This window comes from Patiria miniata, unplaced genomic scaffold (assembly GCF_015706575.1).
Source record: "Patiria miniata isolate m_02_andy unplaced genomic scaffold, ASM1570657v1 HiC_scaffold_29, whole genome shotgun sequence".
In the NCBI taxonomy this organism is placed as follows: domain Eukaryota; kingdom Metazoa; phylum Echinodermata; class Asteroidea; order Valvatida; family Asterinidae; genus Patiria; species Patiria miniata.
Window position 1 is genome coordinate 8,418,331 of NW_024037068.1, and position 26,638 is coordinate 8,444,968.

At 42.5% G+C, this 26,638-nt stretch overlaps 1 protein-coding gene across 2 annotated transcripts in view; it reads right to left on the reverse strand.

Annotated features, from left to right (window-relative positions):
- Nucleotides 1-18,875, reverse strand: part of LOC119735938 (myosin light chain kinase A-like) — a 30,038-nt gene extending 11,163 nt beyond the window's left edge. The window contains exons 1-3 of one of the 2 annotated variants that reach the window (XM_038209894.1): nucleotides 18,700-18,875; nucleotides 1,513-1,771; nucleotides 89-193 (exon numbers count right to left, since the gene is read on the reverse strand). In XM_038209894.1, coding sequence (XP_038065822.1) covers nucleotides 89-193; nucleotides 1,513-1,701 — 294 coding nt within the window. In that variant the 5' untranslated portion in view covers nucleotides 1,702-1,771; nucleotides 18,700-18,875. Of the gene's footprint in view, nucleotides 1-88; nucleotides 194-1,512; nucleotides 1,772-10,941; nucleotides 10,993-18,699 lie in introns of those variants that run through there. The other variant, XM_038209895.1, reaches the window with a different exon arrangement.
- Between the last annotated feature and the right edge of the window lie 7,763 nt (nucleotides 18,876-26,638).

Consider the following 26,638-nt stretch of genomic DNA (forward strand, 5'->3'; position numbering starts at 1 on the left):
TTTCAAATCAGAAAGACTGATTGTGCCAAATGTTTCTGAACTTCCCCAGATTTTTCTGAGTAAAATGTGATGCAATGTTTGGACTAACCTGTGAGGTTTCAAACACAGCCTCCAGGTGAATGATGTGTTTGTGCCGGACTTTCTTCAGGATGGCTACTTCTCGCTCCAGGAGCTTGACAGCTGAACTGCCGGCCTGACGTGGAAACAACAGTCATGACGTTATAACGGTGAAGGGCAAAACGCAATCAAATTGGCATCCTCCCAATGAAAAAAAAATTCATCGGACAGTTGCTTCCAAGGTTGCATTGTAACGTTGGGATATGACAATCAGAAGATACATGTACAAACATGTACATAGCTAACATATGGTAACGCTGAAAATTTCAGTTAGTAGAGATATGTACCCTTCTGGAAGTTTGGGCTTCACATCCCTCTCATGTCATTTTCTTTGTTCACTTTACTCCAAAAAAATAGGGTCATTAAAGGTATAGTCCATCATTTGTAATTTCTGCATTTTGTTCGTTTGAAGCAACAAATCTAAAAATCTAAAGAAGGGTGCTGAACAGCTAACCTGATGAACTTTCAGCTCAGCTTCAGCTGTATATTCACAGAAAAACAGTATTCTAGGATCTCGGTTTCAAATCAAAAGTTGCTGAATCATGGTTTGAATTGGGCCTGAATTCAGCGTCCGAGACACGTTCTCACTGAGCCGATTGCAGCTATGCGATGTCGTGCACTGAATCAACGTATTATAGCAACCACGCGTGCATGTGCGTCGTGCCAAAGCTTGCGCACGCTTTTGTAAAAAAACAAACTACTAACGGAAATTTCCAACAGTGTGTCTTAAGACGCACCGTTGGAAAGGCCTTCTTTTGATGATTTCTTCAAAATGACAGCTTGCCAGAAAGAATAATTTCACAGGGAGTTTAGTCCCCTTACTATCTTTCAACCAAGTATGTTTTTCAACAAAAATTACATCAGTCATTTTTGGATAGCTGCAAATGATGGACTGTAGCTTTAAGGCCACCAACCGATTAGTGCTGTTTTATTGAGTCACTTGGCCGCAGTACTAGCATGAATAGGAAACAACAGTCATTTGACAAACGTGTATTAAAATGCCAGTGACTTTTGTCATTATACCCAAAGAGATGGTTATGTATGTACTTGTAAAGCATTAAGATACCAATTTCCACTCTAAAAGCTTTTATTTGGATTAACTGTCGTATTACAATGCTACCGAGTTGTTTTGTAATAAACAGATAGCGACAAACTGCTAGAAGATCTTCACAGCTGAATTGCCGGCCTAATGCAGAAAACACAGTCATTATGCCATTCAATGATGTATTACTATGCCATAACGTTTAGTCATTAAGCCAAAAAAAGGTCAGTCACTTACCGGTAGATTACTTTATGACTGGGCTTAATAACAGTTCCAAGCTCATCAAACTACCACAAGGGTGGGGGGGGGGGGGGGGGGAGTAAGGATTCGACAATATATTGAGTCAGAAGTACCTTTTCCTTGTTGACAATTTTGATGGCCCATTTCTCCTTGGTCTCATTGTGCGTGGCTTCCAGCACCACGCCAAAGCTTCCAGCTCCGAGTTTCTCGCCGATGGTGTAGACCTTCTCAATGACCGACTCGTCATCGATGCGTGTGTGTCGCACGGTGCGCGAGGGCTTCTCTTGGCTGTTGCGCGACATGACGCCGACGTTATATCTGCGTTGAGTTGTCAGCCCCTCTCAGCGTGTCTTTTCCACCATTACAAAAACCCTGGGAAATCGTTACAAAAAGTTGACTGAGAGAGGAATACTACAGTGTGATGCCATTTGTAACTAAAACTATTATTGCTCGCCGTTTACTTGAGACGCGAGTTGGGCAAATTGCATCATTCCATGCAAAGAATAAACTTAGCAAAGTCTGTCCACAATGTTTGCATGTTATTATGAAAATTCTGACAACTTAAAAAAAACATTTCAACGTCAACTGGCACCTTGGAGACAACGTTGTTCAGAGATGAAACTGGCCTACATGTACATGTATGTGAAAAATTCGGAAATAGGCTGGTGGTCCGAACGAAAAAGCATGTCCAAAATCTGGGCCTCACTGCACTTATACACGTACATTGTACAATAAACTCTGTGCCCAATTTCCAGACACCAACTTCGTTTTTATATTTTAGATCAAACGAAAATTAATTTTGTAAAAATCAGACTTTATACTGGGAAAAGATCATCAGAAAAATTGGAATATCGAAATGAAATTTGGAAAAGTCAGAATTCCGATTAACGTCAGGAAAATTGCATCTCTGGATGTCTTATGAAGCTCTTGAACTGCAATATATTTTCATTGTCTCAAACACTTAAGATGAAACGGAGCAATTAATACACTTTGGGGAATTGTGAAGTCAGAGAATCAGTTCAGCAGGTTTGTACCCCTTCACAGTGTGTAATCAATTGCAAAGAAAAGTCAGAATAACTAAATATGAACAATTACGAACAAATTTTGAAAAAAGCCAGTTTTCGCCAACGCTGGTCGGCCGACCAGCATTGGAAAAATACAGTGTTTCTTGAAAATGTCAGCACACCAGGCGCCACGATTTTCAAGGATGCTTTTGACTGTCAGTCCCTAACAATTCAGTAAGGTATTTCGTGATAATTTGATCATTTCATTTTTTGATGTTTGCAAATGTTGTATCTTCCCTTTAAGTTACATCAGAATATTACCAGAAGGATCATTTACCAGAGTGACCATGCACATTAGTCTACGCACATACATGTACATGTAGGGCATTGATGAAGGCCTATACGTAAATCTACTTGTGTACCAATTGTACCCAGATATAGTTACAAAACAATGTTCTCAGGGAACAAAAGTCACCCACCTTTACAAAAACACAAAATGCTGCATCAGTTACACCATGGAGCTACTGGTACATGTATACGTTACACCAATTTCTTGGGTCATGCCGGCAAACCACGATGCTTAAATTAAATACAGTTAATAGGTAATTTTCTTTACTAGAGAAGAAGTGATAGTTGATTGGAGCTCTAAAAAGCTCCGGATTTGTTTCTTTCACACCATAAGAGATTCACTGCCTTTAGACTTTCTCTACGCTTTTTAAAAATGCTATAGGCCCTTGAAAAGCCCTGGCCTACTTTTGAAACTCGAAAGCCTCTTAGGGGGAATTAAAAGTGGATCAAGTGGCTCGTTGCCGGCACCGTGTCAATGGCTACTTGATGCTGACGGCGATTGGGGGCTGGATTGAGTGGATGGCTGTGCAATGTGTGTTCACTATTATACTCAATGACAGGACAACGATAGCTGCAAGAGATGGACAACAAAAAATGTTCGGAACAGTTCAAGTGTTAAAACACCGGGAAACGGACAAGGCATTTGGGGCAAACAAGCACAACAACAAAGCGGTTGTGCTGGTGGGCTACTGTTGTTGGTTTTTCCCCTCACGTTTTGTCAATGCACATCGAGTGCTCTGGTAACACATCTTTGTTAGGCGTAACTTGCTCTGCATTTTGCCCAGGAAAGTTTTGAATTCGCTCAAATTCAACATTGTGAACAGTCCCAATAGCACTTTCCTTTTAAATGAAACGTTTGAAAAACATAAAATGATATCCACCTGTAAAAGTATTACTGATTAGATACCTTCAACCAAAATCCAAACAACTTTCTTGTAATTTGTGATGCGATCAAGCTAAAGGAGTCGTTTGTTGACCCTGGTCAGTTTTTTTTACAGACTTGAAAAGAGCACAATCTCAGCATTTCTGCTACATGTATGAAAACCACATGCTGATACCATCTTTGAATTATGTAGTTCAAAAATTGTGACCTGTTCTGTCAAAAGCAGACACTTCTGGGCCGAGGTTGATATTAAGATAAGGCCCAAAAAACGCTGTGGGGGTGATTTTGTTCGATTTTCACATTTTTGCATATTTGTTATCCTGAACATGTCTAAAATACACTATAAGAGTTTGAAACCCTAATTTGAACTCTAAATATAGAATTTTTGATGATTTGTTAAGGTTTATCAGTTAAAGAAATTACTGTTTTGTGACGCTTGTGGCCATTTTCTCCGTTCTCTACTTTTCGACACAGTTTTGCTATTTTGAAAATAGCATAACTCTGCCCAGGAATGACCTGTTTCAAAACTTAAACCACCTATTAAAAGGAAAAAGAACATATTTTAACAGTATGCAAAAATCTCTTTGTTGACCTTATGCCCAGTAACAGAAAAGTCTGATTTTGACAGAACAGGTCACAATTGTGGAAGTCGGGACACCAAAAGATGTGATGAAGTGTTGTGATGAAGTACTCCTATTTTGGCCTGAATCTCCGAATGAAAATTCCCGACAAACGACTCATTTAGCTTGATCGCATCACATTGGTACATTGTAAGATTCTGTAATATAGTTAAGAAACTCGAGTTCTCTCGGCCTTTTATTTGGCTACATGTATTTTGCCCGGGTTTGACATTGATTCTTGCAAATTTATTTGCTGATGTGAAGAAATCTGCAAAGTTGTGAAACAGTGTGATGATCACGGTGTGCTTTGAGGGCCACCATACCAGTACATGTAGTTTGAGGCATACAAACTAGGGGGAAAATAACGAAAAAAAGTAAGACTATAATTGAGGGCTACATATCAAGTTGATTCATGGGAACCCTACGTGGAACAGACAATGTAAAACTTGAGACCACTTGAGGCTTTCATCGATTCAAGTTCACTTTGCGGTTCACTGAATAAGAAAAGAAAGAGAGAATACATCCTATTGGGGAACAAATTGGATCCGGGAGATTAGAATTACACAAACACCACAACAGACAGTGACATGGTAACCTCACTTTGTACACACAATATCTATGGCAACGGCTTTCTTCTAGCGTTACAAAAGCACACTCAAAAGTTCAAGTGGTAAGGAACAATATTTTACTGAACATTCCAAACTGCTTGGGGATTACAAATACATGTACCATGTACCTAAGGCCAAAAAAAAAAAGTCTCCGGTTTTTGGTATGCGCGCGCGTAAACAGTTTTTTTTTCAATGAAAGATGTCTCAAAACCACCAAACTCACTGGTTTGACTGGAATCCTGCTGCTGCACAATTTTAACGTTTTTTTAGATTAGGTTATGGTCGAGAATAAGCTTTATGTGGCCTCTCTGGACTCCCATATATTTGCACTACCGGTAAGTTTAGTCGGGTACCCTTTGCAGTCATCAGCCGACATTTGAAGCAAAAAATCAGGTTAAAAAAAAAAAAAAAAGCCGCGTCGCTGCACCACTTTTTGGGCAAGCTCCATACCAGAAACCGGAGACTTTTTTGTTTTGGCCTAATTGCTAGCTCCATGTTTTTGTCTTCTTTATTGTAGGCACTATTTGTCTGTGACCATATTTTCAAAAGGATTTTGGCTTTGTATTAGGCCCCGGCATCCCCCCCCCCAAAAAAAATCTGCTTCCGATTACACTGAATTTGAAAATATGTAGGTGTACGGATTTTTTTTTGGCAATTTTTTTTGTGTACAGTCATATTTTTTCTGTGTGTAGTCAAGGGTAAAAGGTAGTAATAAATCATTTTTGGGGATTTTCCCTCATTTTTCCTCATAAAAAAATTAGGGTAGGGGCTGTCCAAAAAGGATAGATAGGGTAACCGGAAATAGAGCTATTTTTTTGTTTGGACCTTAGATTCCCTGAACTCCGAAACATACCCAAAAAAAGAAAAAATATTCAAAACAAGCCTGACGTTGTGCAGATGTTGCATGCTGCAACGTGTAATTCTGATTTCGACTAAAAGTAGGTAGGGCCCTAATGCTTGCAAGTACATCAAAGAATGTTAGTACAGCGCAGTTTTTCACGAGGATGACTGTGCATGTACAATTTTAACATCATGTACAATGTACACTGTATGAACAATGAAGACAGTTTTTATAAGTCGCCTTAAAAAAAAAAACGGGTGTCATCGTCTACTCTTTATAGGAAAACAAAATGAAATAAACAGGTTCAATCATTTTAAGGGACTTTTGCCAACACCAAGTTAGGTTTGTATCCAACATCTTCAACTTCAAGAGAACACAAATGTCTCCGGGGTGGAACCAAATCTGTCCGCCAAGCTCATGATTAATTGTACATTCATATCATAGTACCGGTATTGTTCTGAGAGCCATGGAATTGGGGGATTGAAGAATATGGCACCGCACCTCTGGCCTGGACGCAAATTTTTTTTTCTCCCAAACGACATCCGCATATGGGTGTACGCTATGGCGTTTTGGACTTAACTTTTCTAAAAACATGAGAAGAAAATATAAAATTAAGAAAAAAAGAAAGAATTTGAACGTTTTCAAATTGGGACTTTATTTCCCTTTTTAAAAAAAATCCTCCGAAGCCTCAGATTAGAAAAGAAAAAAAATGTCGGGTGCAAAACGGTGTTTCGAACCCGCAACCTCGCGGTGCAAAAATCAAGACCCTGTACCGACTGAGCTATCGCACTGCTCGCCAAAACCTGGGGGAAAAAAATTAATATACCTGGGTACGTATCATAAAAGTATCGTAGAAGGCGCTAAATAACCATGTATGCGGATGTCGTCTGGGAAAAGAAAATTCGCGGCCTGGACTTGGGGCTTTTTGGATGCAATTGGTTCTGAAGTGGCACTATTTAGCCATGTTGTGGAGGGATTCCTTATTCAAAATGGCTACCGTTTCAGTTTGGGAAAATATCATTAGTTTTAGGGGTAGTCATCTTTCGGTGAGAACCTCTCCAAAAAGTCATCAGTCAACCCACCAAATATTGAAAATAAAATAAAAGACGACATGTTGATCATCATTTTTCTGTGCAGCCTGAACACCTGTGAGAGTTCCGAGTTTTTTTGAAAAGAATTTCAAAGTTTGGGGATTTATCACTGATGTCTATGGGAATTTATTTACTGGGTTGCATGTGCACCCTCAGGTGCGTTTAACGCAAATCAATAGGCGGCATTTTGCGGCACAGAAAGCAAGGTTGACACAGATCAATATCCAACAAAGATGGACTCCCTAGGAAGGCCGGAGGGCTCATCAATTGATACATTCACCAAACTCTAAGTGGTGTGAATATTCTCTCTTTTTTTCTTCTTTGGAGAAGTGGTGCTGTTCTGTATAAGTAGGCTACCTGTCAGTGTCCTTACTGTTTGTAAGAGATTAGAAATTCTTCAATACAAAGTCAGCGTGCACGCTGAGGAATGTCTGTAGTGTATTAATCATGTATTAATGTTTGCATGGGTTGTATGTATACCTGTGTACATGTGTAGCGACCAGAATAGATATCAAACATTTACCCAACTGTGATTGTTTAGGGAACCATTCTATGTACCCAAGGGTAGATCCAGAACGCAAAAAATATTGGATTCTAGATGCTCTGTGGTGCGATCTGAGGCAATTTCTGACCAATTTAACCAATGTTTTAAAGGAAAAGATGGTGGTGTACTCATTGCCTGCCTTTATTGCAACGTCACATAAAAACAAAAATTTGTTTCATTTTTTTTGGGGGGGGGGGTCATGGCCCCCTTTGACCCTCCCTGGATCCGCCCTTGTATGTATCCGGTAGGACCATTCCATGTAGAGTTGGCACAACTATACAACATTACAACACGCACCATGCCAGAAGCTACAATTTAGATGAAATCTCACAAATGACGGCTGCAACCTGGTATAAAAAAATGCAAACTGTAACCTGAAATATTCAAACTTCAAATACTCAGACACACTCAGAGGCTCAGACATCTCCTCAGGCTAAAAGTAAAAGACCAAACACTTCAATGAAATGCCACATATACATGTAGATTGTACAGCAATGGAAAATGGCCAGTAAATCAGGCTTTTCAACAAACCCAGGTGAAAAGTAGAACAGTAGGATAAAAAAAGGGACAAAAGTACGACTTTGGAGGACAAAATCAGGAAAAAAAGTAAGGCTTTTGCAGGCATTCAGCACCAGTTTTCGTTGATACTCATCCATGCCCACAGCATCATAAGCCTCACTTGGCATGTTCTGTACTCGCAACACTTGTGCTCCATCCTCAACTAAGCTCTTGGAAACTGTACAAACGGACCAAGTTTTTGCAGTACTCCTGTGCCCAAGCCCTTCGTTGTCTGATTTAGTAACACTGTTGTGAAACATATTCAATGAGTTGTGGGACAAAAAAAGGAAAAAAGTATGAAAAAGTAGGAACTTTGAGAAAAAAAGTAGGAAAAGTAGGAGCAAGGTAAAAAAAGACTAGGAAAAAGTAGGAAAAGTAGGCATACAACAAACGGGTTGAGTTCTGTCACCTGTGGACACGGGTTTTCCACAGCTAGTTTATCAATCACAATCAAAGTTTCATAACAATTATGACCAGTCAATCCTACTTCATGTGAGAAGGGAGCACCCAACTGTTTTAAAATAGTCACTTGATTTATTTTGACTGCTGGGTTGGGTGTGCTGAATATACCAGCCAGAGAGGGAGCAAGCCGCCTATGACACAGTTTCCTTGCTCTATCATTAAACTCCCAAGTCATTTTTGGCATGTTTGCCAGGATGCAACCTCAATTCTGCAAAATCCTCCAACTGTTTCCATGTAAAAATTGCACACAGCCTCAATCCTACAAAATCATCCATTAATGTTGTCCTTGGAGCACCCTTCCACTGCCTCAATCCTGCAAAATCTTCAATCAAACACTGTCAATATGTTGAGGCAGAGCCAGTGACATCCTGGAGCAGGGCGGAGGATTTCAAGTATCATCTACGCCTAAACTTATGCATGGGCATGGCTGAGCATAAACAAGACAAGGTCCGGCCCAAGACCTTGGCACAGTTCGTTCTCCAAAACCAGCCACACATTTGTGATGCGATCAAGTTACATGAGTGTTTGTCCGGAATTTTCATTTGGAGAAACAGGCCAAACTAGGGCCACTCTATGCTTCATCACATCACTTCATCACATCTCTTGGTGTTCCGACTTCCATAATTTTTAAACTAAAGATGGTATCAGCATGCAGTTTTCACAGCAGTAATGCTGAGATTGTGCTCTTTTCAAATCTGTAATAAACCAAATTTTGACCGGGGTCGACAAACAACTCATTTAGCTTGACTGCATCACATTTTTGCCATATAGCCTCAATCCTGCGAAATCCTCCACTTTGCAAAGAGGATTTTTGAGGATTTGGGAAGGTTAGGGTTAAACAGACTGATATGGCCGCCGTGTACAAGCCTTTGGATATTTTGTTTATGGCAACTAGGCTCGTACATGTACATTTGTATTAAATCATTTCTAAAGTGCCTGGCTATCACAGACATGTTCCCAGACAAGTTGCCATTCAGACTGGCTCCTATTCAGAGAGCCTAATGAGTTATGGCGCTGACTGCGCACTTCATGAATAGCTGACATCTGGCACGGAGCACCGGAGCATGTTAATGTCATTTCATGTCATGCGGAATAAAACGTTTGGGAGGAGCTAACAAAGCTTTTTCGTTTAATTTTATATTATTATATTTGTAATAGAAACTTCAAACTAATAGGTCTATTGTGTCCTTCTTGTCAATTGCAGCATTCGACAGAAAAGATTTGAAACTTTCAGTGGGAAGGTACATGTACACATGTATACACATGTACACCCACGCATGTTTATGGTGTAAATGAAGGATTTTTTTCCGTCCTCTTCCCTTTTCCTTTGTTTGTACTTTAACTTTTTCGCAACAGCTCTCCTTGGTTTTGTAAGCGTTTTTTAATCGAGGTCGTCTTTGATTTGGTCCATGTCTGCAATTCACCGACGATGTTGCACTTATGTGTCCTCAATTTACACCATAAGCAAACGCACGGCACACACACATGTAGGTACATGTACCTGTTCTACATAACCTCAACCCCCCCCCGACAAAGGGAGAATAACAGATCCTTTCAGTCCTCGAGAGTTGGGTCTTTTGTTCAAAACGGTCCTCTGTAGTAGGTTTGTGCACTTAGTCTATGGAAGAGCATTTTATTACAGGGACAAAGGAAAACACAAAGCATCGCCCTCAGGAGTATAGTAAAACAAGTAGTTAAACCAGAAGTTTGTAAGATTCACATTGCTCATCTGTTTTCAAACAGCTGCCATTTTGTTGCTGGGACTCGTGACTTCTCGGAAAAATAGTAGGCCCTCTGTGTTTGAACATTTGGGTTGTTGTCTGGTTGCCATAGTAACAGCTATTGACTTTTTGGCTGGCCTGGCGGATTGAACCTGGATGTGAATTACCCATATGGGAATCACAAGGAACGCACTTACATACATGTATTTGCTATGGGAATCGGCAATGAAACAAATACTCTGTGAATAAGTAACTTTCCCAAACTTTATACATGTACAGAATCGAAAGAAATTGAATTAGGCCCCACAAAAAAAATAATTCTGCTTCCGGTTTCCCTACCTACCCTATTCTGACAGCCCCTACCCTATTTTTTATGGGAAAAATGAGAAAAAAAAACACCCAAAACCAATGATTTCTACCTTTTACCCTTGACTACGCGCAGATGCCTCCATATGATCGTACACAAAAAAACTGGCCAAATTTTTTTTCCCCCCTACCTACCCTATTTTCGAACGCCCAGTCCTTCTGATTTGAAAATCACAGACGTGTGGAAAAAGGCACACCTTGAATATTCTAGGCGTGTGGTTTTTCTAGGTGTGTGATTTTCTATATGTGATTCTGTGGTCAACGGAAATTCAGGCGTGCAATTATTCACACTTCTCGGGAAGCTTTTAGGCGTGCGATGGCGTGGGGGTGCGATCGCACGCCTCAAATCAGAAGGACTGAATGCCGTGTAATCAGAAGCAGAAGTGTTTTTTTTTTCTTTTGGCCTTAGGCATTTCACCATTAATTTTCAATTTTTAATATAATATACAACATTTACAAAACATAAAAACTACCAAAATATTATGAAATACCTTACCTGACTGTAAGTGAATAATACATGTAGTCTCAAGCCTCCTGCAAAATCATGGCACCCTCGTGTGTTGTCAGTTTAAGAAAAGTGGAATTTTTGTATCATTTCCAAAGACAGTTGGCCAACTTTTTTTCCAAAAGGTCTGCTAAAAGTGGCATAAGGAGACACTTTGTCCTCATAAATCTGGAGACACCTGACATTAGGGAGATATTTCTAATGGAATTAGTGCTGGAATGAAGCACACGATGAACACACATACAACGTACGAGTGTAATTTTACAATGTACACAATACTGTTCTGTAAAACAGTAGGCCTACCCAGAGCGGGACAATAACCCACAAAATTTACAACCGGTGTTCCGCCACAATTAGCCTGGTGGAAAGACTACAGGTACGAGTCAAGGATAAAAGCAAGCTTGTGTGACACCTGTTGCCATAGCGATGAACCCCGCCATGACAGAGCGTGGGCACAAGCATGCCAGCATTTGTGCCGAATGAAGTCCCATGTGTGGAAAGGGGGAGAATTCTGAGATTGGAATCACTGTAAATGTTACCTGTGTCCTTCACCTTAGTCTGCAAATAATCAATAGGACTATGTAGGTACCAGTACATGTATTGACATGTAAATTTACATCAAGCACTGAAGCAGTATCTTGTTTTGGCTATCAAACATTTCCTTTCTAATACGTCTACTTTATGTAGAGCACATATCGGTAGCTCTAGGCTAGCCTTCCTAGCCACCCAAAAATGTCGGCAAACATAGGCTTGTTATCATACCTATCATGAACTTTAATCTAATTACAGAATTTTTTGGGTTTGGATTGCCCCTTCAAACAAAATGAACACTCTACAGAAGATGCATACACGTATGACAATGTATGTACAAGGTCCCAAGGTAACGGTGTTTTAATCCTGCCATTATGGGAGTATAAAAGTTGAATGAATCGAATTTACGTACATTTGACGTGCAATGTAAACTCAGTGGTACTGTTATGTATTTGAACTTGGTACATAACCAAGGGTTTTGTGTACTGACTTTGAAAGCCTACATGTACATGACAATGTACAATTTTTGTACAATTGTAAACGTTTTTGTATGCAAAATTAGTAGCGGGGCCTATATTATGCATACATGTACAAAATGTGACCAAGGTATAATGAGATAAAAACAGTGAAGTGTGCAGTTTAATATCATTTTCAGAACCACCTGTTCACAATTTAAATGTATTAGGCCTAATACACAGGTCTGTTTTGTGTAATATTTTTGTGTCCACAGGCGACAGATCTCAAACAATGTACACATCAAACTCAATACCTGACCAATGCGTCTGAGGCTCGGGTGAAAGTGCCAGATGATATGACAATGTACATTAATGTTAACATTAACACCATTTTATACTAAATATGCATGGGTATAAATGGGGGGGGGGGGGATGGGAGAATATATATTCCCCCACCCTTTTCACTTGGAGAGGGGGGGGGGGGGGGAGGGGAAGGGGGGAGGGGGGAGTGGCCTTTGGATCATCTCCCCAGATTTTTGTCCGGAACAATAAAATCTTTTTAGCCAATCAAAACTAAAGTGTCAAATTTTCACTGTTAAAAAAAAAACCTACAGCACCAAGTACATGTAATTGATGGAAAATAGTCGTTCTTGACCCAAAATGGCGTCCAAGACCACATCCTCACAGAAAAAAAAACCAGTACACCAAGTATTGCACAAGTGTAATCACATACACTGTAGACCTACCAGTATTGTAGGCATACTGTACGTAATATGTAATCTCGGGCAATCTCTCAAAATCTCTGAACTAATTTTTTTCAATGAAAAAAATCCAGACTTTGTCCCTTGAAAGCAATCACTCTAAAAAAACAACAAGTGCTTCACTACATGTAGCTCTAACACAACTTGTTGGCACAGCCGTTGCTTTAAAAACATACATGTAAGGCCAGTGAATCTGTCAACGAAGTCATTTCATTAGCCACAACTGCACTAATTGATTTAATTTCCCATGATAATTGCAATGGACTGGCATCGGCAATCTACTGCGCGGGTAGGGAACTATGCATTGTTGTTCAAGCGGCATTCAACAAATTGCCCAATATCCTTATTAAATCCTTTGAATTTTTGTTTTCAATCATAATTTGACATTAATTATGTATTGAAGCCATCATACATAATATATCAAAAATTTTTAAAAAGTAAACGACAATTGAAAAGGTAAATGTAAATTTGAAAAATGTGAAATAAAAAATGATGTCCCTCTCTTTAACTAATAATTGCTTAAGAAAGTTTTAATACATATTTTTAAGACTGAGGTACAACAAATTTTAAGAGAGTCAAAAGATACAATTTAATAAAACGAAAATCGATCATCTTTTTCTTCCATTTTAATAGCATGACATGAACTGGTATGTCGGTAGACGACCACCAATGACCACCAACGTGTTTAAAATTGAATATTATGTTCGTGATAGGTATACTGCGTTGCTTAAATTGCAAGCAGTTCATACTTCAGAAATTACACAAGGATAAAGTGAGTAAAGTCAATAAAAAATATGATTCTTCCCAGACTAACTGACGGGTCCCTGAAATCCCCATCCTTGCTAGCCAGGGTAGCCTGACTCTAATAAAGCGCCAAAGTGTGCCCCATACTCTGATTCACGCGCATAGCTTAAGTGTGTGAAGACATCATCGCGTGAACCAGAACAAAGACAGCTAACGCCAGACTTCAGTATACATGTATGCTGTATTAAAAGACGATACCCTGGCAAACTGAGTCCACATATTTACTATTTTGACCTTGCACGATTAATTATTCATGACACTTCCAAATATGGATCGTCACAACTTCTGTCCAATCAGATCACTTGAGGCTGACCACTGACCACTCATCTACGGCACGGTTGGATAGCCATCCCTACTTCACGCTACATTGTTGGCTTTGTCTGCGACTGGGTAGGCCTTGAAGCGCAGCGTCTTGCCCCTCACCAGTGATCACTCCCCCCCAAAAAATCTCTACCTTTCAAGAGAAAATGAATGGATATTCCCTGGTGATCTCGTAAGCTGTTTACTCCGAAAAAAATACCCGACATATACGATCTGGCTGTTTTTATACACCAGTCCTTCTGGTTTGAAAATCACAGATGTGGTGAAAAAGGCACACCTGGATTTTTTTAGGCGTGTGATTTTTCTAGGCGTGTGATTTTTCTAGGCGTGTGATCTTCTAGGCGAGTGATTTTTCTAGGTGTGTGATTCTATGGTCCAAGCTGGGATATTATTTCATAATATTCATCTTGGTTTACAATTAAGCCATTTTCTCTTCACTGACGTACTTTATTTTTCACAAATTATGAAGTATAATTATGCTGTAAATGTATGCTGAGGTGTGCGGTACTGAGGGATTCAGGCGTGCGATTATTCGCACATCTCGGAAAAGCTTTTAGGCATGTGATGGCGTGGGGGTGTGATCGCACGCCTCAAAACAGAAGGACTTGTACACAGGCACGGATGAAGGGATAAAACGTCAAGCGTGCCTCGCCTCGACTCCGGATGACATCAACATTCTAATCCTCCACTTGTTTTGTACACACTCAAAGTCTGAGAAGTCTGTGTGGCCGTGTATGGCCTGTTGTGGTACAATTTTGTTCCCTGGGCAACCCCAGAGTGTTGAAAAATACGAGGTTGCGGTAAGAAATATCGCACAAATACTGTTGAAATGACTCCTGCGAATCAGTATTTGTGGCATTTGGCTGTATATCAAAAGTTGGTTGCCATATATTTTGCCTCTTTCAAAAATCAAAATTCACAGCAAAAATAATCCTGCCGATGGAGCAAAAGAGACCTGCGAGAGCGTGCCGTGAGTGTGATGATTTCACCCGTGCGCTGACCGAAAGTTACGGCGCATGATCTCGTAACATTTATTGCTTTGATCTTGAATGTTCTTGTACTCCAACAATCATGATCTAAACAACACTCATTTGTATAGCCCCATAAAATGTGGCCAATTTACTGGACTACTTCCGTAAGGCAAAAAAAAAAAATACTTCTGCTTCCGGTTACCCGACCGACCCTATTTTTAGGCCGCGACCCTAACAATTTTATCGGCAATTAAAAAAAACCTCTCAACCTCTCAACAACCCTTTTGCCTAAAAAATGCTTGCATTTATTTGTTTGCCTACTTACATTCGCTATTTGTTGAGAAGAAACCTCCGTTGTTTTTAAAAGTCAAGTTTTTATATTCACATTTAGACTTTGTAGGTTACTTATGCCTTGAAAGCACACTCACCCTCTTTAAAGCGATAGAAAATTAACCCCCCTTTTTCAGATGTCTTTATTTCATGTAGTTTCCGGATCCGTTTTGCACATGTTAGCGTAAAAGCCTTATTGCAAATAAAATCCGAGAGCATCACGGGAGGACTCAAAGACATTGACCGCATACGTACGCTGTCAACGCGTACGCTGCATGGCTTAACACGGCGGCGACGGCGTGCGCATTTGAACACGGTGTTCGTGCGTGGTTCATTGCCCCCTTAACCTGCCCATAATGCCTTGCGCGGCAGTGTATTTTGCTATTTGAGTTAAGGCTTATTGTTGCTTTTCCCTTTTCCTTTGTTTATTATACACTTATTTCGGCGATTGTGTATCTACAGGCCCCGTTCCTATTATAAGGGAACAAAATCCACTTTTGAATTATTTGACCAACATGACCAACCAAACTAGTTGGCGACATTAAGAACATATAGTTAGGCCTATGACTATGTCATAGATAAAGGGCAGGGTTTTGAATATATGAGGGATATTTGGGGGTAAAATTGACAATGACAATGACAAAAAGCAACACGAAAATAAAGATCACCGCGCGATGTACAATGTGTACCGAGAGCACGCGAGTCGCGCTGCACGGCATCAACTGGCCTGTGTAACTACAGTGTAAACCGCCAGGAAAATCGTAATTCTATTCAAGAAACTGTTCCAAAATTACCAAAAAGGTAGCTGGAGTTACCCAGCCCTGAATTTTATCATTGGGTTGTCATGTAGGGCTGTAGCTAATTTTTCACGTAACCGAGCAGTGTAAGCAGGTCCCAAACAAAATTGCAATTTTGTCCCCGTTACACACTAATTGCAACTGCAAGTCACCCCAAACTTGCCTGGAATAACCATTACACAGGTCCTTGAAGTAAAAAACGATCCACGATGAAGATTCAGCCTACAATTGCAGTGAAAAAAGGAGGAATAACCGCTAACCTGACAACCTTGCAGGCATGGCCAGGACCGCAATTGGTTTGTGCACAAAAAAAATTGTGTACAATGAATGGCAGTCGATTACCAGGCACAGAGCGCTGTCAACTACTCGTTTTTGCCGGCTGCGCTGGCTGTTGGCGCATGACGTCACGCGGAAGCGTAACACCCGATGACTGTTTCATGCACTAATATGAGGTTTACCACTCGCATCACAGCTTTGGTACTGGAACCGCAACCGATAGTGCATGAAACAGTCATTGGGTGTTACGCTTCCGCGTGACGTCATGCGCCAACAGCCAGCGCAGCCGGCAAAAACGAGTAGTTGACAGCACTCTGTGCATGGTAATCGACCGCCATTCATTGTACACAATTTTTTTTGTGCACAAACCAATTGCGGTCCTGTCCATGCCTGCAAGGTTGTCAGGTTAGCGGTTATTCCTCCTTTTTTTACTGCAATTGTAGGCTGAATCTTCATCGTGGATCGTTTTTTACTTCAAGGACCTGTGTAATGGTTATTCCAGGCAAGTTTGGGGTGAGTTGCAGTTGCAATTAGTGTGTAACGGGGACAAAATTGCAATTTTTTTGGGGACCTGCTTACGCTGCTCGGTTACGTGAAAAATTAGCTCCAGCCCTACTAGCCCAATAAATGTGGCCTATTTACTGGACTGCCTCCGTAAACATAGGCCACACATCCACATGTACAAAAATCGTGTCGACTTTGCCAAGTTTTGATTTTCACATTTAGGCTTAGACTTAGTTTGTAGGGTTTTTTTGCTTTAGAAGCATACTCACCCTCTTTATAGGCTAATCAGAAAGTGCTGCCTTTTTCAGATGTATATTTTTCGTGAAATTTCCAGATTCATTTTTACACGTTTGCGTATCAAAATTTCAACATGAAATTTCACAAAAATTAGACATCTGAAAAAGGCAGCACTTTCTGAATAGCCTATAAAGAGGGTGAGTATGCTTCTAAAGCAAAAAAATCCTACAAACTAAGCCTAAAACGATTTTTGTACATGTGGATGTGTGGCCTATGTTTACGGAGACAGTCCAGTAAATAGGCCACATTTATGGGGCTACAGCCCTACATGACAACCCAACGATAAAATTCAGGGCTGGGTAACTCCAGCTACCAAAAAGGTGTCATTACATTGAGAGAAGTCTGCTTTAGGTTGACAATGTCATTTTTTTTTAGAAATAAAAACATGGAGCAACTATAGAATGCAGGGCCACGCCGAAGCAAGGTTTTTTATTTTGCCTGGAGGCGTGGATGGAATAGGAGTAATAGATATGCAAACCTGCCAAAAAGTGCTAAGTACAGCGAAGGAATGCACTGCACTTGTCTGCAAAGCTTCTCATGAAGGTTCGGAAGGGAGGGCGTGCTTGTAAATGTGTTGGGGGCACCGTCTGGAGCGGCGGAGGCGCGGAGTCTTGGAGTCGCAGAATCGCGGAGACGCGGGGCACTGGAGTGGCGGAGGCGCGGAGTCGCGGAGTCGCAGAGACGCGTACCGATAGAGGGCGCAATTCTCAGCGGAATCTTTCTGAGAACGAAGCATCCATATCCATTTTAAATGGGCGGGCCAATTAGGAAGGGAGGAGGGCGACAGGGCACTGTCTGGAGTCGCGGAGGCGCGGAGTCGGGGAGTCGCAGAGTCACTTTAATTGGGCGGGCCAATTAGGAAGGGGGGAGGGCGACGGGGCACTGTCTGGAGTCGCGGAGGCGGGGAGTCGCAGAGTCACTTTAATTGGGCGGGCCAATTAGGAAGGGGGGAGGGCGACGGGGCACTGTCTGGAGTCGCGGAGGCGCGGAGTCGGGGAGTCGCAGAGTCACTTTAATTGGGCGGGCCAATTAGGAAGGGGGGGAGGGCGACGGGGCACTGTCTGGAGTCGCGGAGGCGCGGAGTCGGGGAGTCGCAGAGTCACTTTAATTGGGCGGGCCAATTAGGAAGGGGGGGGGGAGGGCGACGGGGCACTGTCTGGAGTCGCGGAGGCGCGGAGTCGGGGAGTCGCAGAGTCACTTTAATTGGGCGGGCCAATTAGGAAGGGGGGAGGGCGACGGGGCACTGTCTGGAGTCGCGGAGTCGCAGAGTCGCTTTAATTGGGCGCGCAAATTAGGAAGGGGGGGGAGGGCGACGGGGCACTGTCTCTCAGTGGTGGAGGCGCGGAGTCGCGGAGTCGCAGAGACGCGCACCGATAGAGGGCGCAATTTTCTGCGGCTCCACGACTCCACGATCGATTTTCAGAGGTAGGGGGCTAGGTCGACTGCGGTTCCACGCCTCCACGCAGCCGTACGGAGGCGCGGATGTAGAGTAAAGTGGCCCTGCATTCTATAGTTGTACCAAAAACATTCTTGATTCTTATTTGAAGAAAACAAAACAGGAGCCCCACACTACACGATCGTACTTATTTCTTAACTGTTTTCAACAGCTCTCACTGTCTCAGTCTCATTGGTTTTGTACACGTTTTCCAACGAGTAAAATAAAAAGAGATTTTTTTGCCAAAGCAAAGGTGAACAGGCTTACCTATTCAAAAACGACTACCTTCACTGATACTGTAGTCTCTACTGTGATGGTGGCAGAAAACGTTTGCAGGAATTTCAAAACCGCAGAGCAAATTAAAACAATTTCCATTTTTCTTCAAAAAAAACTTGTTGTCCATTCCAGAGCAGAGCAGAATTTGAGGCCGGGCGATTATCGTTTGTAGCAACCTGCGAACACCCAGACGTCGGCAAGAATTTCGAGCGTTTTCTGAACAGCAGAGTATGAGCGACCCGACTAAAGTCTAGCTCCTGACTCTACAACCCGGATTTTCTGCATGAATGGAACGGGTATTCGGAACCAGAATAGTAACGCTGACGTCATAAACCCGCAAAATTAACTACATACCGTTTCCTGAGGGCGGTAGACTAGCTTTATGGCGGTTTTTTTTGGTGAATAGGGACCATTGATCTCCATATGGTCATGGTCCCCCTCCAGCCCCCCCCCCCCCCTTGCCCACCGCCACAAAATGCACCACGGACTGTGAACTATGACACTGAAATAAAATAAAAACAATTTGTATTCAATACTGAATCCCGGTACATACCGTTATTTCGTTTTACCGTTTTGGATTTCCTCAAAACTAAAAACAGTAAACGAACTCAGTATTGACCGTTTCGTCGTTTTACAGTTTTGTAAGACGGTCAATTTGTATTTAAGATAAATATACGGTTATTCCGTTTTATCAGTTTAGTAAAATTCATTACAGCATAACGATCAATGATATTTGTTTTACAGTTTTACACAAATAACTTTGAAAACTTTCAAAAACGGTCAGTATTGAATACAGACTGTTTTGTTTATGTCAGTGTCATTTTGTGGCGGTGGGCAAGGTGGGGGGGGGGGGGGGCATGTCTGCACGAAGAAGTGTTACCGTGGTTGTCGGTATAATTAATGCGTGGTGTGATTGCCGGCGTGACCCTGACCCCCATCTACTGCGACTCAGTTGGTGGGGCTAGAGAGTTGCACTCCAAGTAAAAATGGCGCTGGAAAATTTCAAGAAAGAAATTTCACAATGGATACAGGATGAATCCCGGGACATACCGTTCGTTTTACAAGGGGGGTGGAAATCCCGGGACATACCGTTATTTCGTTTTACCGTTTTGCATTTCCTCAAAACAAAAACAGTAAACAAACCATTGACCGTTCTGTCGTTTTACAGTTTTGTAAAACGGTCAAACGGTATTAAGATAAATACGGTTTCTCTGTTTTATAAGTTTAATAAAATTCATTACAGCATAACGATCAATGATTTTTGTTTTACAGTTTTACACAAATAACTTTGAAAAACAGCAAAACGGTCAGTATTGAATACAGACTGTTTTTTTTTTATTTCAGTGTCATAGTGAACAGTCAGTGGTGCATTTTGCGGTGCTGGGCAAGGGGGATGGAGGGGGACCATGCTTTACATGAAAAAGTGTTACCTCGGCATAATGCGTGGTGTGATTCCTGGCGTGACCCTGACCCCCTTCTCACGCAATTCAGTTGGTGGGGCTGTTAGTTTTAGTAAGAGTTGCAAGCAAAAATGGCGCTGGAAAACTTCAAGGGGGGACATTAATTTTTACAATGGATACAGGATGGTAATACGTTTGAAGAAGTTGCAGATATTTGAAGGAAATTGGAGTTCGGCGCGGCAAGCCAGTTCGAAAACTATGTCGTGAGAACGAAATGTGAGGAGGGTAATTGGGTCCCAGGCAATGACTCGATCCCATGAGGACGCATTAACATTCCTGGGTGCATTGCTTAATTGCCGAACCTAAATCAAAAAATGGTCGACAGGACTATTGACCGTTTTTCATTGTCATGTTCTTGTAAAACAACACTCTGAAAATGAAGCAACTAACCGTTTATCGCTTTCAACAATCAAGAAAAACAACAAAAAGGTCATTGTTTTTTGTGACCTAATACCGTTTGACCGTTTTACAAAACTGTAAAACGAAAAAACGGTCAACGGTGCGTTTACTGTTTTTGTTTTTGAGGAAATGCAAAACGGTAAAACGAAATAACGGTATGTCCCGGGATTGGTGGAGGGGGACATGATGCTTACACGAAGAAGTGTTACCTCGGCATAAATAATGCGTGGTGTGATTCCTGGTGCAGACACTCATGCGATTCAGTTGGTGGGGCTTAAAGAGTTGCAAGCAAAAATGGCGAGGGAAAACTCCAAGGGAGGACATTATTAGAAAGCGTTAAACGGTTAGTTGCTTTATTTTTAGAGTGTTGTTATACAAAATCATGACAATGACAAAACGGTCAATAGTCTTGCCGACCATTTTTTGATTTAGGTTCGGCAATTAAGTATCCATTGTGAAGAGTAATGTCCTCCCTTGAAGTTTTCCAGCGCCATTTTTGCTTGCAACTCTTTAAGCCCCACCAACTGAATCGCATGAGAAGGGGGTCAGTGTCACGCCAGGAATCACTGTCAATCACACCACGCATTAATTATGGCGAGCCAACACTTCTTCGTTTAAGCATCATGTCCCCCTCCACCCCCTTGCCCACCGCCACAAAATGCACCACGGACTGTTAACAATGACACTAAAATAAAAAAAACAGTCTGTATAATCCCGGGACATACCGTTATTTCGTTTTACCGTTTTGGATTTCCTCAAAAACAAAAACAGTAAACGCACCGTTGACCGTTTTTTCGTTTTACAGTTTTGTAAAACGGTCAAACGGTAGTTAGGTCACAAAAAAACAATGACCTTTTTGTTGTTTTTCTTAATTGTTGAAAGCGATAAACGGTTAGTTGCTTCATTTCAGAGTGTTGTTTTAAAGAACATGACAATGAAAAACGGTCAATAGTCCTGTCGACCATTTTTTGATTTAGGTTCAGTAATTAAGCAATGCACTAAGGAATGTTAATGCGTCCTCATGGGATCGAGTCATTGCCTGGGACCCAAACTACTCTCCTCACATTTCGTTCTCACGACATAGTTTTCGAACTGGCTATTGAAGAGCCGCGCCGAACTCCAATTTCCTTCAAATATCTGCAACTTCTTCAAACGTATTACCATCCTGTATCCATTGTAAAAAGTAATGTCCTCCCTTGAAGTTTTCCAGCGCCATTTTTGCTTGCAACTCTTAAGCCCCACCAACTGAATCGCGTGAAGAGGGGGTCAGGGTCACGCCAGGAATCATCACACCACGCATTATGCCGAGGTAACACTTTTTCATGTAAAGCATGGTGACATGGTCCCCCTCCATCCCCCTTGCCCAGCACCACAAAATGCACCACGGACTGTTCACTATGACACTGAAATAAAAAAAACAGTCTGTATTCAATACTGACCGTTTTGCTGTTTTTCAAAGTTATTTGTGTAAAACTGTAAAACAAAAATCATTGATCGTTATGCTGTAATGAATTTTATTAAACTTATAAAACAGAGAAACCGCATTTATCTTAATACCGTTTGACCGTTTTACAAAACTGTAAAACGACAGAACGGTCAATGGTTTGTTTACTGTTTTTGTTTTGAGGAAATGCAAAACGGTAAAACGAAATAACGGTATGTCCCGGGATTCTGTATTCAATACTGACCGTTTTGCTGTTTTTCAAAGTTATTTGTGTAAAACTGTAAAACAAAAATCATTGATCGTTATGCTATAATGGATTTTACTAAACTTATAAAACAGAGACACCGTATTTATCTTAATACCGCTTGTCGTTTTATACTAAAACTGTAAAACGACAAAACGGTCAATGGTTCGTTTACAGTTTTTGTTTTTGAGGAAATCCAAAACAATAAAACGAAATAACGGTATGTACCGCGATTATTACACTCTGTGCACTGGTTCCGTTCTTCGATCGTCAATCTAGGGGTTGGAGGTTCGTGCCCCAGATTGTAACCAACGACAAGATTTTTTTTCATTTTCATCAGAGCGGAAGGGGGTTGGGTGGATTGGGTGTGACGACGACACGTGACTTTTGGCGTCACCATCCTTTGCAACTTTGCAACCTATATTATTAATTGCCTGCTTGTTAAGTGCGAGCCGGTAGCCCAGTCGGTAGAGTGCCGTTCTTCGATCGTTAATCTAGGGGTTGGAGATTCGAGCCCCAGCTTGTTACCAAGGATAATTATTTTTTTTCCATTTGCATCAGAGCGGAGGGGGTGGGGTGTGACGACGATACGTGACTTTTGGCGTCACCATTTTTTGCCACCGGAGGTTTATATATATTATAAATTGTCGCTTGGTAAGTGCGAGCCGGTAGCCCAGTCGGTAGAGTTCCGTTCTTCGATCGTCAATCTAGGGGTTGGAGGTTCGAGCCCCAGCTTGTCACCAACGACAATTATTTTTTTCCATTTCCATCAGAGCGGAGGGGGTGGGTGTGACGACAACACGTCACTTTTGGCGTTACCATCCTTTGCAACTGGAGTTTTATATATATTATCAATTGACTGCTTGGAGTGCGAGCCGGTAGCCCAGTCGGTAGAGTTCCGTTCTTCGATCGTCAATCTAGGGGTTGGAGGTTCGAGCCCCAGCTCGTCACCAACGACAGTTTTTTTTCCATTTCATCAGAGCGGAAGGGGTGGGGTTGACGGGGTGTGATGACGACACGTGACTTTTGGCGTTCCCATCCTTTGTAACCGGAGGTTTATATATATTATTAATTCCCTGCTTGGTAAGTGCGAGCCGGTAGCTCAGTCGGTAGAGTTCCGTTCTTCGATCGTCAATCTAGGGGTTGGAGGTTCGAGCCCCAGCTCGTCACCAACGACAGTCTTTTTTTTCATTTTCATCAGAGGGGGTGGGGTTGACGGGGTGTGACGACGACACGTGACTTTTGGCGTCACCATCCTTTGCAACCGGAGGTTTATATATATTATAAACTGTCGCTTGGTAAGTGCGAGCCAGTAGCCCAGTCGGTAGAGTTCCGTTCTTCGATCGTCAATCTAGGGGTTGGAGGTTCGAGACCCCAGCTTGTCACCAACGACAATTATTTTTTTTTCATTTCCATCAGAGCGGAGGGGGTGGGGTTGACGACGACACGTGACTTTTGGCGTCACCAACCCATGCAACCGGAGATTTATATATATTATAAATTGCCTGCTTGGTAAGTGCGAGCCGTTAGCCCAGTCGGTAGAGTTCCGTTCTTCGATCGTCAATCTAGGGGTTGGAGGTTCGAGCCCCAGCTCGTCGCCAACGACAGTTTTATTTTCATTTTCATCAGAGCGGAGGGGGTGGGGTTGACGGGGTGTGACGACGACACGTGACTTTTGGCGTCACCATCCTTTGCAACCGGAGGTTTATATATATTATAAATTACCTGCTTGGTAAGTGCGAGCCGGTAGCCCAGTCGGTAGAGTTCCGTTCTTCGATCGTCAATCTAGGGGTTGGAGGTTCGAGCCCCAGCTTGTCACACCAACGAAAATTATTTTTTTTCCATTTCCATCAGAGCGGAGGGGTTGGGTGTGACGACGACACGTGACTTTTGGCGTCAACATCCTTTGCAACCGGAGGTTTATATATATTATAAATTGTCGCTTGGTAAGTGCGAGCCAGTAGCCCAGTCGGTAGAGTTCCGTTCTTCGATCGTCAATCTAGGGGTTGGAGGTTCGAGCCCCAGCTTGTCACCAACGACAATTATTTTTTTCCATTTCCATCAGAGCGGAGGGGGTTGGTGTGACGACAACACGTGACTTTTGGCGTTACCATCCTTTGCAACTGGAGTTTTATATATATTATCAATTGACTGCTTGGAGTGCGAGCCGGTAGCCCAGTCGGTAGAGTTCCGTTCTTCGATCGTCAATCTAGGGGTTGGAGGTTCGAGCCCCAGCTCGTCACCAACGACAGTTTTTTTTTCCATTTCATCAGAGCGGAAGGGGTGGGGTTGACGGGGTGTGATGACGACACGTGACTTTTGGCGTTCCCATCCTTTGTAACCGGAGGTTTATATATATTATTAATTCCCTGCTTGGTAAGTGCGAGCCGGTAGCTCAGTCGGTAGAGTTCCGTTCTTCGATCGTCAATCTAGGGGTTGGAGGTTCGAGCCCCAGCTCGTCACCAACGACAGTCTTTTTTTTCATTTTCATCAGAGGGGGTGGGGTTGACGGGGTGTGACGACGACACGTGACTTTTGGCGTCACCATCCTTTGCAACCGGAGGTTTATATATATTATAAACTGTCGCTTGGTAAGTGCGAGCCAGTAGCCCAGTCGGTAGAGTTCCGTTCTTCGATCGTCAATCTAGGGGTTGGAGGTTCGAGACCCCAGCTTGTCACCAACGACAATTATTTTTTTTTCATTTCCATCAGAGCGGAGGGGGTGGGGTTGACGACGACACGTGACTTTTGGCGTCACCAACCCATGCAACCGGAGATTTATATATATTATAAATTGCCTGCTTGGTAAGTGCGAGCCGTTAGCCCAGTCGGTAGAGTTCCGTTCTTCGATCGTCAATCTAGGGGTTGGAGGTTCGAGCCCCAGCTCGTCGCCAACGACAGTTTTATTTTCATTTTCATCAGAGCGGAGGGGGTGGGGTTGACGGGGTGTGACGACGACACGTGACTTTTGGCGTCACCATCCTTTGCAACCGGAGGTTTATATATATTATAAATTACCTGCTTGGTAAGTGCGAGCCGGTAGCCCAGTCGGTAGAGTTCCGTTCTTCGATCGTCAATCTAGGGGTTGGAGGTTCGAGCCCCAGCTTGTCACACCAACGAAAATTATTTTTTTTCCATTTCCATCAGAGCGGAGGGGTTGGGTGTGACGACGACACGTGACTTTTGGCGTCAACATCCTTTGCAACCGGAGGTTTATATATATTATAAATTGTCGCTTGGTAAGTGCGAGCCAGTAGCCCAGTCGGTAGAGTTCCGTTCTTCGATCGTCAATCTAGGGGTTGGAGGTTCGAGCCCCAGCTTGTCACCAACGACAATTATTTTTTTCCATTTCCATCAGAGCGGAGGGGGTTGGTGTGACGACAACACGTGACTTTTGGCGTTACCATCCTTTGCAACTGGAGTTTTATATATATTATCAATTGACTGCTTGGAGTGCGAGCCGGTAGCCCAGTCGGTAGAGTTCCGTTCTTCGATCGTCAATCTAGGGGTTGGAGGTTCGAGCCCCAGCTCGTCACCAACGACAGTTTTTTTTTCCATTTCATCAGAGCGGAAGGGGTGGGGTTGACGGGGTGTGATGACGACACGTGACTTTTGGCGTTCCCATCCTTTGTAACCGGAGGTTTATATATATTATTAATTCCCTGCTTGGTAAGTGCGAGCCGGTAGCTCAGTCGGTAGAGTTCCGTTCTTCGATCGTCAATCTAGGGGTTGGAGGTTCGAGCCCCAGCTCGTCACCAACGACAGTCTTTTTTTTCATTTTCATCAGAGGGGGTGGGGTTGACGGGGTGTGACGACGACACGTGACTTTTGGCGTCACCATCCTTTGCAACCGGAGGTTTATATATATTATAAACTGTCGCTTGGTAAGTGCGAGCCAGTAGCCCAGTCGGTAGAGTTCCGTTCTTCGATCGTCAATCTAGGGGTTGGAGGTTCGAGACCCCAGCTTGTCACCAACGACAATTATTTTTTTTCATTTCCATCAGAGCGGAGGGGGTGGGGTTGACGACGACACGTGACTTTTGGCGTCACCAACCCATGCAACCGGAGATTTATATATATTATAAATTGCCTGCTTGGTAAGTGCGAGCCGTTAGCCCAGTCGGTAGAGTTCCGTTCTTCGATCGTCAATCTAGGGGTTGGAGGTTCGAGCCCCAGCTCGTCGCCAACGACAGTTTTATTTTCATTTTCATCAGAGAGGAGGGGGTGGGGTTGACGGGGTGTGACGACGACACGTGACTTTTGGCGTCACCATCCTTTGCAACCGGAGGTTTATATATATTATAAATTACCTGCTTGGTAAGTGCGAGCCGGTAGCCCAGTCGGTAGAGTTCCGTTCTTCGATCGTCAATCTAGGGGTTGGAG